At 40.0% G+C, this 17,148-nt stretch overlaps 1 protein-coding gene across 1 annotated transcript; it reads left to right on the forward strand.

Moving 5' to 3' along the window:
* On the forward strand, nucleotides 1-14,309 carry LOC121337787 (cytochrome b5). The gene is made up of 5 exons (XM_041408120.1): nucleotides 1-241; nucleotides 9,578-9,706; nucleotides 11,380-11,409; nucleotides 12,378-12,412; nucleotides 13,246-14,309. Exons 1-5 carry the CDS (start codon nucleotides 98-100, stop codon nucleotides 13,322-13,324), a joined length of 417 nt encoding a protein of 138 aa, XP_041264054.1. The 5' UTR covers nucleotides 1-97; the 3' UTR covers nucleotides 13,325-14,309.
* Nucleotides 14,310-17,148: the final 2,839 nt, after the last annotated feature.

A 17,148-nucleotide genomic window follows, 5' to 3' on the forward strand; every position in this document is an offset into this window, starting at 1 on the left:
GCGGTGGCGGGCGGCGATAGGGCCTGCGGCGGGGCCCTGGCGCTGTGCGAGCTATCGGCCTGTGGTGCGTGCGGTGCGCGGCGGGACGGGAGCGGAGATGGTGGGCTCCAGCGAGACCGGGAAAGAGTCGTGGCGGGGCCGCTACTACCGGCTGGAGGAGGTGCAGAAGCACAACAACAGCCAGAGCACCTGGATCATCATCCACAACCGCATCTACGATGTCACCAAGTTCCTGGACGAGGTGGGTGCCCGCGTTGCCGGGACGCGGAGGGCGCCGGAGCCCCGCGGGGCGGGCTCGCTGGCGGCTGCTCGGCTCCCCGCTCCCGTGCCCCGGCCCGCGGAGCCGCCCTCGGGGCCGCGATAGCGCCCTGGAGGAGGAGCCGCGGGGCGGGCCCGGGCTCGGGCGCCTCTCGGGCAGGGGAAACCCGCGAGTGCCGCGCACCGGCTGCGCTGCCGTGCCATCCGCTGTGCGCCCGCCTGAAACTTTGGGATTTGAATTTCCAGTAAATAAGGACAAGGAGTCAGTACTGAGGGCTGAGATAGGCGGGCTGGCTGTGTGAATTTGGGTACCAAGAGTGGGGCTGAATCCGTCTGCCTCTTGCTTTGGTGTGCCAGCTGAGAACAGTTGAAAGTGAAGACTCAGCTGGGACCCAGAGCCGTGTTATCTTGGGAACTAAAGGGTCAGCAACTCCTCTCTTCACACTATTGTAGTGTGTGTTGCATTATGGTACAGGAAAGAGGCTTCACAAAGTGGAAGTTCACAGAATATCACAGATCTTGGGGGTACTCTGACAGTCACAGAATCACAAAGTAGTTTGGATTGGAAGAGGCGTTAAAGCTCAGCTCATCTCATTCCAGCCCCCTGCCAAGGGCAGTGACACCTTTCACTAGACCAGCTTGCTCCCAGCCCTGTCCTTGAACAGGTCCAGGGATGGGGCATTCCCAATTTCTCTGTGCAACTTGTGCCAATGCCTCACTCCTGCCTCTATGTAAAAAAATTCTGTATATAAGGTAAAGTGTCTTGGTCACAGTTGCTTGTGCTCCTGTCTGCCAGATTTGTACATCCTGGGTGCCCTTAAGTCCTGGGTGGTTTTTTTTGCAGGACACGGCATTACATACAGGCAGCCAGCTTCAGAAGATTAGGGCGGCTCTCACTGCTGCCCTGATCCGCTCGGTGTGGGGATGCAGTGGGGTGCTGCAAAGCTGCACCAGTTCCAACTCTAGTGCAGACACTAGAGTCAAGTTCAGTTCCTTTGGCTGTGTTTTGTTGGGCTTTTCTCTTCCTAGTTAGTGGTTGATGTTTTTGATCTCTGGCAGACAGTAGTTAGTGTAATCATTGATAGTCATGGTTGATAAAGAAGCATTTTAGGTTTTGGACTAAAACATTATTCAGTGGAAATGCAGAAATGAAACTGCTGCTTTTTTTTTCAGTAATTGAATGCCACTGGGATTTAGGTATTTTGAGTTTTCTCCCTTGCTCTGTATTCCCAGTTAGCAAAGGTAGAATCACAGGATCAATTTAGTTGGGAAAGACCTCTGAGATCTCATCCAGTCTTTGACCAAACAACAGTGTGTCAGACCATGGTAGGAAGAGCCACGTCCAGCCTTTTCTTAAAACTGTCAGGGACAGTGGCTGCCACCTCTTTTGGCAGCCCATTTCAATGTCTGATCACCCTTACTTTGAAGAAATTCTTCCTAAAAGCAACAAATTAAAAAGTGTATGGTAGACTCACATTAGTTTCTTACAGAATACAGTTTAGATGGATAGAGACATGATGGATTTTAAGCATGAGCAGTTCTGTAGCCCCATCTTGATTTTTGTGCTTGTAAACACTTCCAATTCAAAGGAGAAACTGAGCATTTTGCAGAGGAGGGTTGACAAGCGATTTTTCAAAGGCAGTGTTGGCACAGGTAGTATTTCATTCTTAAGCTGTGTGTCAATGCAAATTGTTTGGCTTTTCAGCAAGGCAGATTGTGAAACTGATCTACTGACTCTTCCTTCATTATTTCTCATCTAGCTCTGCCCCTGATCATCTTCATCCATTAGTTATGGACATTGCTGTATGGTTATGCAGTCAAGGCCAAATTAATTATAGAAGCTCTGGAGGAGAATGCAGCTTTTGGGTAGTCTGCAAAACTGAATTAGCTTTTGGGAACTTGATCAGTTTTGATTGATACATGATCGTATTGTTTGTACATATTGTTCAGATCGAAGAGGCAGAAACAAAAAGACCCACACCTTAGAAAAACCCTAAACCTAACCCCACCCAAGAAAAAAAAAAACATTGGACAAAAAAAAAATCCAGGATCTAATGAGCTTTGGAGCACAGCCTCTTCCTGCAGTACGTATGGTGAAATTGGTAAATATTAAGAGGCATTACCTTATGTAAATCTTTCCAAGAAAACCTTGTTTTCATCCTTCAGGCAAACATTGATAATTTGGTAGCATATCAAAAGAACTCAGTTTGTAAATATTTAAAAAGTTGGGTTTTGGACAATGTGGTGGGGATGTCTTGAGATGCTCTGGTAAGCATAAGTCAGACTTCAACCTCACATTAAACAGCTTTCAATAGAACATGGCTGTTTTTGAGCTGAAATTTCCAAGACCTTTTGAGATAATGAATGAGACTGTTGGAAATAGTTACCCAAAATATTTTAAGTCAAGCTGCAGTCCTAGGGAAAGCTCTTTGACATTTTACTATTCATTGTGTTGATGATTTTTCTTATGGAACTCTTTGATTAAGATACTTCATATTATCTTTAGTAGCACTTTTAGCCTTTTTTTTTTTGTTTGTTTTTGAATGCTTTTGGTACTAGGTTAACTTATCAGGTGTTATGCTAATTCTTTTGATACTGTCAGACACCCTGAGGCATGTGACAGCTGAGGAGAAATTGAAGCTAGCCTCTTTCTGGTTCATTCCAGAATCCAGTAAACCTTACTCAAAGTGGGGATTATGTTAGCTGTTTCAACAGCATCATTGGTTAAACTCAGGTGTATTTCTTGCAGTTCCTTTAGGAAGCAGAAAAGCTTAACACATTTTAAGACTTCAATGTGGGCCACTGAAATTTAAGTCCAATATTATTAAAAAGGGTGAATTGCTGAAGTGTCACCTCACTCATGCTCTTCCCAAGTAGTATGTAAGTATCAGTTTACTGGGGGGTGAAGAGCTGGGAGCAGCAGCTAAGCTCACCTGTCCTGGTTTTTAAACCAATAAGCCATCTTTTCAGCTACTGCATCAACCTATGGAAATATTTTCTTATTAATAATGAAGTTGAAAACTTTGCTTTGCCTCAATCTTGAGGTCAGCTTGGATGATCTTGTGCTTAATAAGTGAAAGTGTGGTGCTGTTTTTCACTCCATTCTAGTAGTTAAAGGCTGTACTCCCTCTGTCCAGCTGTTTTGTCTTCATGGAGCTTGTAGATGTTCAGTGGAACTTGTTTGGCTTTGGGGAACAATCAGCCTCTGTGAACACTTGATTGAAGTTAGATAGGAAATGGGCTGGGGATGGTGGCATGCATGTGTTGGGAGGTGAGGTACTTCCTAGTGTGACCCATAGTAGCTTAGCTTCCTAAAGGACAAGGGTTAAAAAAGATCATATGAAATACAGAAAAAGTGCTGAATGAGGAAACAATTGTGTGCTTTGATATCTTCGCTATGGGGTTAAGGAAGATTCCAGCAGCTGCTTTTTTTTTTTTAGTCAGTTTGATTTTTTTTTTTTTTTTTTTTTGGGGGTTTTTGTTTGTTTTGGTTTTTTGATTTATGGTTTTTTAAGTGGCAGATGTTGGGGAAAATTCATAGCTTGAATATTCATCTCTGACTTTTCTTGGGTTTTCCAAGTTTGGGAAAAGCAATCAAGAGACTTCAGCTTTCGGAATGCATTATTTAAAAAGTCTTGGCAAGAAAGAGTATTCTTGAAACCAGAAACTTTGATGTTGTTTGTCATTGAAGGCTGTCGGACCTGTGTTGCAGAAGATTTGGGAAACCTTTTCCTTAGCTTCAGGTCTTGTGCTTTATCTCCATGGAGTACCCATATACCATGTGGTGGCTCACTTGCTCTCCTGCCCAGTGCATGGGGAGGAGAATCAGAAAAAGGTCAGTTTTGTGGGTCAATATAAGAACAGTTTAATAATTGAAATAAAGTAAATGTAACAGTAATGGTAATGTTAAGGAGAGAGAGAAGTGTAAAACCCAGCAGAAGCAAATGGTGCAGCATGTACGGGTTCTCCACTCACTGACCGATGCCCAGCCTGCTCCTGAGCAGTGATTGGTGACTCACAGACAACTCCTCCCAGTTTACTGATGGAGTGTGACATTTTGTGGTATGGAATATCCCTTTGCCCATTTTGGGTCAGCTGTCCTGGCTGTGCTCCCTCACTGGCAGAGTGTGGGACCCTGAAAAGTCCTTGACTTAGGTGAGCACTATTTGGCTGCAACTAAAGTATTAGTTCATTAACAACATTATTCTCATGCTGAATCCAAATCACTGTAGTGTACCATCTACTAAGAAGAAAATGAACTATATCCCAGCTGAAACCAGGATAAGATCCTATGTCATTTAAAGGAAAATAGCTACTAGAAATGCATGTGTACTCACAGCAGGATGTCATGGCTGTATCTGTATTGTAGATAATTACATATATGAGGAGTTTCTTGTTCTGCTAACCAACTATGACATTCATTTAATATTAATCTAATACAGATTTATTTAGGTTAATTGAATTAACCTAAATTCAATTAACCTGGTGATCTAAGAATTCAGAAAAAACCTTATTGGTAAATAATTTTTTTTCCATACGATATGAACTTGTGCATCCATAGCACTTTTCGTAAACTTCTCCTAGAATGGACAGCTGCCGCTAAATGTGCTTTGTAATGCTGGTTAAATAAAGTGCAAAAAGCAAATATTGTTCTATTGTGCCAGAATAAAAAATGTTCTCTCCCCTATGTGGCAATAAGTTACATTCATGCAGTGTGATGGTGTTGTGGAGGAGTAGCATAATGCCTTGCGTGTTTAAAGTCACGATCAGCTTGCATTGAAAGATGCCTTTATTGGCACATGTGGAGTCTGCCAGTGAGCCATGGGAACTGGTCCTGCAGAACCTTGCAGTCTGAGGATTAAATCCTGTGTTAATGCTTCCTTGAGCTCTGGTGAAGCTTGCCGGAGAATTTGAAAATGTTTTAAGAAATAGCACTTCAGCATTTATGTGTGAAACTCTGCAAGCTGCAACTGTTTTGTAAGTCAGGAAATGTTGTGGTTTAACCTCAGTGCAGCCCCTTGCTCACTGCTCCCCACAGCCCCTTGGTGGGATGGGGAAGGGAATTAGGGAAAAAAGATAAAATGTGTGGGTTGAGATAAGAACAGTTTAATAACTGAAATAAAATATAATAATTGCAATAAAAAGGGAGACAAAAACAGATGCTAACCCATGTCCAGCTCATTGCCAAGCAGCAAGCTGCAGCCCCCAGCCAGCTCCTTGCAGTTTGTGTACTGGGAAGGATATTCTGTGGTATGGAATACCCCTGTGGCTGGTTCTGATCAGCTGTCCTGGCTGTGCTCCTTCTTGGCTTCCTGTGCACCTTCTTGCTGGCAGAGCATGGGACATTGAGAAGTCCTTGAATTAGGGTAAGTGCTACTTAGCAACAACTGCAGCATCAGTGTGTTATCACTGGTTATTCTCCTATATCACTGAATCCAAAGCACAGCACTGTACCAGCCTCCAAGAAGAAAATGCAACTGTATCCCAGCTGAAGTCAGGGCAGGCACCAAGCTACTGGGTATTTCATTTGCACTTCATCTAAAAGCCTAATGTTAGTTTTCAAAAATACACTTTCAGAGAGAGATCTTCTTTCCTGACATTTTACATGAGCTGTCAGTTTCTGTCCTGAAACTTAAATAGATGATAGAAAAAATTTGGAGGACTCTTCAGACTGCATGAAAATCCCCTTGAAATAAGCAAGCATTTTTTTGTCTGTCCTGCGTTATATAGCTGAGGTTCTCTGGGTGTTCCTGGCTCTGTCACTGCCTCCTTTCTGCTTTTCATTCCTGTAGTGCAGAAAGGGAAATATGAGTTTGAGACTGCCACTAATGGAGACCTTTGCTGATCTTCCTGAAAGTTAAATTGGACCCTAGATTTCATTCCCTCAGTAAAGGAAGGGAGAGGGCACAGAAGCTGCAAATTAAGGTTGTTATGATTTAATAGAGTCTTGAACTATGACACTGAGAAATCTGCATGACTGTAGCAAGGGGGAGAAAAAGTGGTATTCAGGATGAGGTGAGTTGGACTTCTGACCCAGATGAGATCAGAAAGATTAACTGCATATTTGCCTTATCTAAAACTTTCTAATGTGCTGCTGTTAGGAATTTGTCTGTGCTCTGTACTTGTGCTGGCTCTGTATAGGTATTTGTAATGCATATAGCTTAGATAATTTATTATATTGGGAATGTCCTAGGAATGAGCTAGGCTGTCTTAATTTGTCATCAAAAGCTTTTTCATTTCCCCTGAACTACAGTTTTACCTGCAAGAACTCTTAGTTTATTTTTATCAACCGGATTTTGGTTTAGTAGTCACTATCTGTATAGCCCTGTGGGCTTTCCAGTTCCAGGGTTTATCCAGAGGATCTTCATTCAAGTAGCAGTTCTGGTAGCAGGCTTTGTTTACCAGGCAGTATCATGAACAAAAGCCTTGTATAAACAAGCTTTGGGAAACTCATCCAGCCATGAAAGATGCTCATTTTTTGATAGAAGAGTCAGCTCTTGCCCTTTGTGTGAGATATTACAGTTGCTCTCTTTCATTAGGGGAGCTGAAATCTTTTCATTAATTGTGTGTATTATGTGCTAGTTATTTCCAGAGGGTTTGTAAGTTCATATCATTAAGCAGAGGTGGCATCAAAAGCAAAGTGTTTCTTTTCAAAGTACATCATCAATGTCTAGTAGGTTATAATTAACATTATCTGGCTTAAGTTTGAAATTCTGTTTGTGATTCTCCATACTTAGCCTTGCTCATGTCATAAAAAAAAAATTACTAGTTTTCCAGCTGTAGTGGCAGAGGTCAGGGTGAATTTGTCTTCTTCAGCTGACCTGTGATAGTCAGAGGGCTGGTAGAGAGGATTGGTTGCAGTCACTGTCTTGATACTAATATTGTGGTTTTGTAGACAGAGGGATCAATTGCTAATTAGACAAAAAACTAGTTCTACAGAGAAAAGGTGGAGTGCCTATGTGGTGCTGCCCATATTGCTACATGATTGCCTTGTACTGGCACAAGGGAGGGATTTGGGAGTGCAAGTTAGTACATGATCATTCTGTAGCTGGCAACCTGCAAGTACTTTGTTAAAGTACTCCATGAAGTAATGCAGAAGCAGTTATGTTGGGTAGGTATCCACTTGTTTGGCTGGATGGTAGATTTTTTTTTTTTTTTTTAAGTGAGGTAGTGTAGACCATGTGATCTTTGACTTGCTGGAGTAACTGGTATTTTGTGTGCTTGTATGAGTAGGTTTTGGGTTCATTGTAATGCATGAGTAGGAGTTCACATACTGCTTATGCTGCTGGTGCTTTATGGATGGTTTAACTTTGGAGCCTTTTGCTGCTTCTTGATACCTTGTTTTGTCAAGCATGTTTTCCAAGGAGTTGTGCCACCTTTTCTGCTAAGTTGGTACATACGTTTTTCTACTTGGAGTGGCACAATTCTTTAGCATCGTATTAAAAAGCCCAAACCCACATTGCTGAAGAAATTCCATGAAAATTTAGTTGAGGTCATGTCGTGGAGTGCTGGTTAGACGCAAGTTCAGCTTCTCAAGTGCCATTTCAAGGCATTGAACTTGAGTGCTCCCTCAACTTTTGTCCTGTCCTTTCCCTGAATACTTACCAGAATGGATCCAAGGACAGATTTTGGTGAGCATGCCACATTTGCAGGTTGCTTGCATAATCTTTACCCTGCTAGCACTCTTCTGACCTTTTTTGGCTCAGCTGCTGTGTCTAATCTCTCTATCAGTTGCTTAACTTTGCTTTTGCTTAGTCATGGTAGGGATCCTTTACCCTAATGACTATGGTATCTTGGCTCTTTAAAAAGTGTTGTGTTGGTTTTTTTTTTTTTTTTTTTTTCTCAACTTCCTTAATCTCTTAAAATATATGTCTGCCTTTAATGTGAAGATTCAAGTTATGGAGTTCTGGTACTGCTGGAAATTCATAGTAGTAGTTTGGCTCAACTGTATGAGCAAATACTGGTTTTGTCAGAAGAGAAGTTTTGATATGAGATTAATAGGAGGATTTGAAGTAAGGGCTAACCTGAATTGCCTAGACTAGTAGAAATGCCATTTCTTTAACCTATGGGCTTCTTGGTGACCTGTGCTCCCCATAAGATCAACCTAAATTGTAGAAATTTTGCCTGTTTTCCATAATGTTATATCTTATACTCAGAAGCATTAAAAACTGAATTGAGCTTCAAAAGCCTTGTATATTCTCTGTTACTGGTAAAATGCTAATATCTATTCCATGGTTGGCTTAATCCAAGGCAGTACTAGTAAGTGCTTTTAACTTGTTTATCTAATCATTCCCAATGTTTATGTAACACTTTCCTGCTTGAAAGTTGAGTGGTGAATTTTTGTGGCATGTTACCTGTTACATGAATAAGTAACTTGGAGCTGAGGAAATGCACAGAACTAGAAGATGTGATAGATCTTGCAGTATATTCAGGCAGAGTTATTTGACAGATAAAAACGTTTTTCATAAAAAATTCATAAAACCCCCAAAGTGCATCCTGGGGAAGAATAAAAGTTAAGGAAGAGCAGTGGCTTATGTTAAAGGAATGGTGATGGATTGAGATATTAGAAGATCCCGGGAGATGACTTCTACAGTAGCACTGTATCCCAGGTGTTTTATCAACAATGGGGTTTTGGGATTCCATAGACTATGAAAACCAAATTGCTGTTCTAGGGTGGTGAGTGAGCTTTCATTTGTGCTTAATCACTTCCAAGGGAGCTGTCTTACTTGATATTTGTGCCATAATTTGTTTTGGAAGGACCCTTAAACTTTATCTGGCCCACCTCCCCACTAAAACCAGGATTAACTAGGAGGTCAGATTCCTTAGCACCTTGCCAGCTTGTTTTGCCAATGCTTGATTCACATGTTGTGAACAGATTTTTATCTTCCTGGAATGTTCTTTCTGCAGCTAATACCTTTTTGGCTTTTATCCTTCTGCTGTATAAAGCATTGCTTGGGTAAAAATACATGTTTCCTAAATAAGTGAAAACACAGAATGTAACTTCAGATGATAGTTGTGCTGTTAAAATACAGACTGATTCCCACACAGCTTTCTAAAGGCTTTAGTTGCAAGGGGTAATGCCTCTTACTACTTCTTTGCCAATGAAATAGAGACTTAGCTTCCTTGGTTTTGGCTTCAGAGAGTACAAAAAGCTCTACTTATTCAGAAAGGCTTATGTTTGCTCTAGAAAGTGTAGCAGCTGATTTTGCTTTTGTTTTTTTTTTTTTTTTTAATTTTAGAAATGTAAAAATGCAGAATTTCTATTTCTATAATTTGAAATGTATTTCAGTAACAAATTCAGACTCATTAAAATTTGCAGCACCCTGGAGGTGAAGAGGTCCTTAGGGAGCAAGCTGGGGGAGATGCTACTGAGAACTTCGAAGATGTTGGCCATTCCACAGATGCAAGGACACTGTCAGAATCCTTCATTGTTGGGGAACTTCATCCTGTGAGTATATGAGTGTATCCTTACTTTTGTGTTTACTATACTGCTTTTGCATCTAGTTACTTGTCTGGTAATTACTTCAAAATCAAGAACTGCTGGTTTGGTTGGATGTCAGTCCTGCAGCTGTTTGTGGATGGACCTAGGTTTGAGATAGTTCCCCCAATGTGAAGGGATTTGATTAGTCTAGCATAAGGATAGTCACATCTTTTGGTGATTTAAATTGCTTTACAACTTGGTCCTTTAATAAACTGAATGTGGAATAGTGTAATTTCTGGTATACACTGTCAGCTTTGTAATGAAACTCTGTAACCCTGAAGGTGGTATGTCAGAATTTCTAGACCTTTTCTTATGCCACTATGCAGAGTGACTACTTAACAACCACTTTCATGCCTTCAGCATTGTAAATACCTATCTGCCAGGCTCCCACCTGCATTGAAAGGTGCAATCCTGGCTCTTTATTTGTATGTCCAGAAAATGATTATTATAAGCATTGTGCTTCTGTTTGTTGCTCTGTGTTCCCCTCTCTGTCTCCTGCCATTTTTAGCTGTATCATGGTTCCCTACTTATGGTTATCAGGGTTGTTTATGATCAGTTCCCACTGGATCATCTGTCACATCCTCTCTTTTATACTGTCCATCCCATTTCCTGTACTTCTAATGAGCACCTTTCTGCTGTCTCAAGTTTTGAAGTATTTCTTTCTAGCTACAGAGCTGCTGCTTTGACTTCCTTCAGCTAGGCCACAGTTAAACTCTCCTGCATCTTAATAGTTGAAAACCACTGTTTGGAGGTTTAGGTTGCTAGAGTGTCTGTCTGCTCTGCTTTACTGCCCACTCCTGCCTCTTCTCTTTTCCTCTTGTTTCTTGTATGTTTTGGGGTAAAAATCACTGTCTTGAGTAGCCTGTTTCACAGTAAGATTCCTGCTCTTGTTTGTGTCTTTTGTCTCAGGTCATCTCTTGATAAATATTATTAGTGTAGCTCGTTCTAATAAGTGGTTTGGCTCTGATGCACATGTGTGCATTTGTGGCTTTGCAGGCTTGCTATCTATTTCTGATGCCACTAATGTTGTTCTTAACATGGGTATCAGTCAGTTCTTCTGTGTTTGGCAAGTGCCTGTTGTCACTTGATATGAAAGAAACACCTTGGTAGTGTAATGTACAAATACAGCACTGACAGGATTATATACTGTTAGGCATTTTTTTTAATGAATGTGACTGTGCCAAGCAGAACTCTGAGTTTATGAAAGATCCTTAGATTTTGGGACCTTTGGTCCAGTGGACATTGGCACAGCCAGTTAGTTGACTTTACCTGATAATACAAGTACAGTAAGCAGAATCAATATGATTGCAGTCAATGTATAAGCTAAGGTTATGTACTCTCCAGAGACAAAGGAAAGGTGAAAACACGGGCACAAAAAATAATGAAATTTGTTGGAGGTTCAGGTTTCACTTCTTCATTGCATACTGGGAAGTATTATTTAAGGAAGTGATCTTGTTTGTGTTAGTTCAAAATCAGTCACTGACATCTGCTCTCTTGCAAGTCTGTTTTTACCTAGGGAAAAAATATACACTTTAACAGAATGAATTTCAAACTGAATTTAGTGATAAATTGTGTGAGTTTGGTTTTGTTTTCAATGCTTCAGATTTTGTCTAAATGTTACTTGCTCTTTTCTCTTGCAGGATGATAGATCCAAGCTTCAGAAACCAACAGTAAGTGTTTTTCTTGAAATGCCATATTGTTTCTTTTGGGCATTACAGACAGTGACCTACTGTCTGTGTATGAATGGTATACCCCCTGAAAAAGTAATAATCCAGTTTAAGTGCAATGTTTCAGATTTTAAATATCTTAGACCTGTTGATACTTCTTCAAATTGTTCTTTCCCTTAACCATTATTTTCTTTGTGTGGCTTCATACTTGAGGGTTACTAAGTGTGATGGAATTATATTTTAGCAAAATCCTTCTTTTTTAAAATTAATTGCAAATGTTCTGGTACCAAAGCAAGTAATTTTGCAGTGATGGATCATGCACCACTAAATTTAGGTAGGGTTTTAATGCTTGGTTTTTTGAAATAAACTTAGGGTTGTACACAAGTAGAGTTACTCATATAAATTGTGCACATGTACCCAGCTGGGATTTGGCCTTGTAGTGCTGCTTTTTCTGTGGAAACAGAACAAGTCCAAATCAGTATCAGGAACAGGTGTAACAATTTGACTGATTCTTATGCAATCTGAAACACCACACTAAAACCCCTGAGTTTAATAAGCCTTGTAGATGTGAATTAGTAGCTTTCTTTATGTAGTTCTGATATAAAAAATATTTGTGAATTAATTCCAAGTCTTTTCAATTTGATTTTAGTCAAGGAAAGGATTTTGGCTTTACAGATGACTGAAACTTTCCAATGTAACCTGAGGTTGAAGTCAGCTTCATAGAAAACTTGCAGCAAAAATTCTTGTTGATAATGTTTTAGGAACTTGGTGCAATGTTAGCTATAGAAACTCCACTGGCTAGCTTATAATACAACAGAACTGCTGTAGGAATTAGGAGAAAATGCTTCCCAAATGCATGCACCGAGTTGTTTCTGATTTAGTCTCACTTTGAGTTTTGAGAAACTGTGGGGCTAGTTAAGGTAGAGGGTTGTCTTCCTGAAGTAACTGTCTTCTTATGCTTTACTTTCCAGGAAACTCTTATTACCACTGTTCAGTCTACTTCCAGGTACAGTATGACATCAGATGTCAAAGCTCCTCATGATTTTCTGAAGGTTAAAAAGCTGAAAAGCTGAGTTATCAGGGGGTGGTGCATGAAAATTTCTGTTCCTTGTAAAGTCCAAGTTGGCATCTGTGTACCACTTTACAAGTGGGGCAGCTTACTAGGTAGCTACTTCTCTCTTATTGGTAGGTGTCAGTATCTACCAAATGGTTTGTTTGGCACAGGGTTTTATTTCTGGAGTCTGCCACATAGAGGGAAGACTCTTAGTGCCGTTGCCAACTGTTTTACTGACATGGATGCCTTGCTTTTAAAATTTGCTACTGCTGTTGCATCTAAGGGAAATAAGAGGATTCTTTGTGTAAGAAGGAAGATATGTCAGAATTGGGAGGGGGTTGCAAAACTCTTTGGAATACCACTGAATCAAAAACTTTGTGAAGTTACATTCTGCTGACAATTGCCTACTGCTGAAACCTTGGAGGACTCTTCTATGAGCCTCTGGGTGGGGAGTTTGGTGTTTAGAAGTCATGTGATGCTGCTACTTAAATAGATTTTGGATGAATGACATTCTGGGCAGCACTCCATGACTTTAAATGTGCCTAGGGTTTTACTCTTCACTAGTATTCAAACTTATTGTAAGCTTTAGTACAATGCCTTACTGTACAAGCTTCTTCCCTTGTCTGGAGTATTACTGGCCAATCCAGGTGTTCTCTTGCCCTGAATTTGAAGTATTTGTTGGAGTGGCTAGAAAGGACTTCTTTAAGCAATGACTTTTTATTTTTTCTTTTTATAACTTGCTGGTTGTCACTTCCTAAACTGCTTTTCCAAAAATTTCCCTTTAGTTCATGGTCCAACTGGGTGATCCCAGCAATAGCAGCGATTATTGTGGCCCTGATGTATCGTTCCTACATGTCAGAGTAAGCGCCTTACTGAGAAGCAATGCAAGAAGAGAATACCTTCTCTGGAAGAAAATATAAGCAATCCTAACCCAATATGTTCCTGGAGAAAAGCCTGATGTCTGAAGAAAAATTCAAGTTTTTCAGAAAATGAAACAATTCTTTTTCTGCTGTGCACTTTTCTTAATGTTGCCTTCTTATATGCTGCTGTGAAGTGATAAAAAGGCACCATTTCTCTTTTTGTATAACACTTTTATTCTCTAATGAATTACTTGATAACTGTATTGGTTTCTGCGGTAGAATACTGTTTTGTATGTAATGCTGATTCTGGTTATTTCTCTTTAATCTGTAGTAGGGTCATTAGGACTCTCTTTACTTATACATTTTACAGCTTTAAAAAACTACCAAAACTGTGTACATGTACACAACTTAACTTAAAAAAAATCATGTTGTCTTTTTAAATGTAGAATGAATGAAGTGCAAGTTAAATGTAGTTAATAAAACTGAATGCAGTTATAGGTGCCTGGAAGTGGGTTGGGCCCTACCAATCACCTATAATGAGCTGGGTTTTTTTCCTTTTTTTTTGACAACTGCTCTTATAGTTTTTGTAGGTACTCCTACTAGCAAACTGTTCTGTTTGTCTCCCATTGAAAAATTCAGGTGAAACTCAATGTTTGGCCCAATTATGTCTGTCTTATTTTTGTGAAAAAAGGCAGAAAAAAGTAACTGCTACTAAATAGTACTGTTCCTGCCAAACACTCAGGTGACTGTAGAATTTTTTCTGGAACTTTAGCCTTCGATAAAATCTTCAACTGTGTCAAGTACGTTGTGAGGGGGAAAAACTGATAAATTAAATCTATTTCTGACTCTTCTGTCATGTGCTTTGGTGCTTTACTATGAAGAGGCGACTGTTTTCACTGCTGAATACAAGATAACTACGAGTTTGCATTTTGTGGTGAACATTTTTAGTCATATGTAAATGATCATGAATAAAAGTTTAATTGGTTACACCTGCTGGCTCAAACACCTTCATTTCTAAATTCTTTGAAGGCCTTGAAAGGGGCATCCTATTGGGGCACTTCTCAGACGTGCACTTACAGTAGTTCCCATCAGCTTCATATCAAGCACTAACTTTTGTCCATGTTTGTCCATGGCTTTCCCTCTGAATGTGGTGAAACAGAGTTTAAAACTTCAAGCTTTACTGGTAGTTTTATAGATAACCTTTAAAAAGGATATAATAACTCAGAGTTATTTAGAATCAAAAATCAAGTTTAATTTTTAAAATAATACTTGAGTCCATATATGTAGGCAAGGCAAAAATAAAAAGGCAACTTTAGAAAAAGCTTAGCTTTCCCCCTCCAGTAATTTCAGACAGATAAGCATGTCCACATCAGCAGATAGAGCAGTGGAATTAAAGTGTATTTGTAATGTGAAACTCTTGCTGTGAAATGCTTTTTTCCCATGCTGTGTTTGTTGGCCTTTTAATATGATGTAGCTCTATTTTGGTCCCATATACTGGATATTTGTACAATTCCCTGGAGTAACTATGGAAGCTCAGACCCATCTAAAAGTTTTCAAGCTGCCATGTGCAGGGAATTTCCACAATGTGAACAGAAGCATGGTGAGTACAGATAAGTAGGCAGTGCTTTAATAACTGACAGTAAAAATGCTAATGTAGTTGTGCACTCCCCTCCAATGGTGTGGATACAAGTTGTTGCTCAGAGATACATGTCCCTTTTGGGTTTTAAAATATAAATGGAAATAGATCTAAACTAGATAAATGATCAGGCTTATTTTCCTTTTTAATACCCTTAAGGTTAGAGCTGCTTTCTTTAGAGGTGTCATATAGATGGACTTCAGTTTTTGAGTGTAAATAGGACTCAAGAGAAAAAGTATATGGGTGTGGTGAGAATTGAATGACTGTGCTGTTGTAAAAGCAATAGTAGTCAATGTTTTTACAGTTTGACAGCAAAAAGAATTGACAAAGTCTGCTTTCTTCTCAGAACAAAATCCTTTGTCCACAGATGCAATCTGAAAGTATTTGCTCTAATTGTCTGATAATAAATACTAATTTATTTTTTTTTTAGAGAGGCTGGTTTGATGCTTTAAATCAGTTGTCATCTTTTATTGTCTACTTGTACAGCCTTATAATGTTTACACTGCCTTAAATTATTTGGCCATTGCATTTTTGGCCTTTATTTGCCTGTCCTCTGTTGTTCACAAGAATGCACATTCTGATGTGATGGGGAGCTCCCCCTTAAATGGAGATGGCCTTGGCTGCTTCTTGGTGTCTGTGGAGAAAAGCCAGCACAGCTTGTTCACTTGCTCCCTCCGAGATGACAAGGCAAAAACGGTGTGCTGTTCCCTTCTCTGGCTTCCTTGCTCCGTCTCGCTGGTCCGATGGCTTTCCCTGGTCATCGTGCTGCAGTCAGGAGTTTGCAGAATGCTAGAGGGAAGCTGGCAAGGGGGTGAAAGCTAGGCAAATGGAAGCTGATGACAAATTTTCTTTGGAGACAAAAAAATGCAAAGGTGCTCTTTTTTATTTTCTGTATGTTTGACTACTGAGGGTAAAACAGTGTTTATAAATTCATGGGCATTTGAAGCAAAACTGTTCTTGTATTTTCTGCAAGGCTGGCAATGACTTAACTGAAACTCAGTGGGAATGAATGAGCTATATCAGTGTGCACAAAACATACAGAATATTAACAGTATTACAGCATTGTTTCTTGAATGTAGAAAAGGATTTCAGAAGTGTCATAGAAGGAACAAGAAGCAGGAGGGAACTCATGCTCCTCTATGCTTAGCTCTAATGCCTGTCCACATCTATGGTGAAGCTACTAACTGATAGATGACGTATTTGAACTCCACTTTACTTTCATACTTCATTACATTCCTTCCTGTGATTTATGTGTTATGTGTTGAAATATTTTGAGGTTTTAAGTAGGTGGGCAGACAAGCACGTGAATTAATGAGAAAATGTTGGAACATTGCATTTTGGTAGATGATTAATGCTGGATTTTCTATTATTTCTAAAAACTAGTTAGACTTGTTCTTTATCTTCCTACATGTAGGAGTGTGCATAAAGCAATCCTTGACATTTTCTTTGCAAATTTTTTAGAAGTGGTGACATAAAATGTAACTTTCTTAAACTGGGAGCATGTAATAGTTCATATTGATTCTGCTAAAACAAAGCTCAGAATAAACACGATTGCACTGCAGTCTCATGTGTAAGGGAGTAGATTTTGACTTTTATCCTGTGTAGTGTAATTCCTGTGCCTGTACTTAAACAGTTGCTGCACTTAGGCAGACACAGCCTAAGCAAGTACTGCCCATGGCTGTCAGTTGTGCTCACTCAAAGTAGCACTGTCAGGCTAGAAGAGTTATGCAGAGGAAAGCCTCAGAGAAGGTTTTTTGATGTTTCTGAGCACAACACCAGAAAACTCCTGCAGACCTCCAGAGTCCAGGAACTGTGCCCAGTAGCACAACTACTACAGAAAATTTCACTTTTTCCACAGACCCTGGTGTGTGGATAAACCTGATTGATCTTATTGCAGGGTGAGAGCACTACTGTGTCTTTGGAGTCTCACCTATTTAGGTCTTGGATAAAAACTGCCAAGTATTTTTTGAAGTTAATAGGTGTTCTACCTCTCAACAGTGGGAAATGTGTTCTGGAAACTGCATCAAAGTTTAGGAGGGCATGAATAGAGAGAAAAGGGTAAGCCAAGCAAGGGGTGTGCTTTCCTAAGTGACATTTTTTTCAAAAAGGAAACATCATTCTCCTGTCACAGATTTCTGAAGGCAGTTGATGCTGTTAGTATCACTTGTCTTAACATGGCTTGTAGAGATATC

Source organism: Onychostruthus taczanowskii, unplaced genomic scaffold (genome assembly GCF_017590055.1).
Source record: "Onychostruthus taczanowskii isolate IOZ18803 unplaced genomic scaffold, ASM1759005v1 scaffold29, whole genome shotgun sequence".
Taxonomy (NCBI): domain Eukaryota; kingdom Metazoa; phylum Chordata; class Aves; order Passeriformes; family Passeridae; genus Onychostruthus; species Onychostruthus taczanowskii.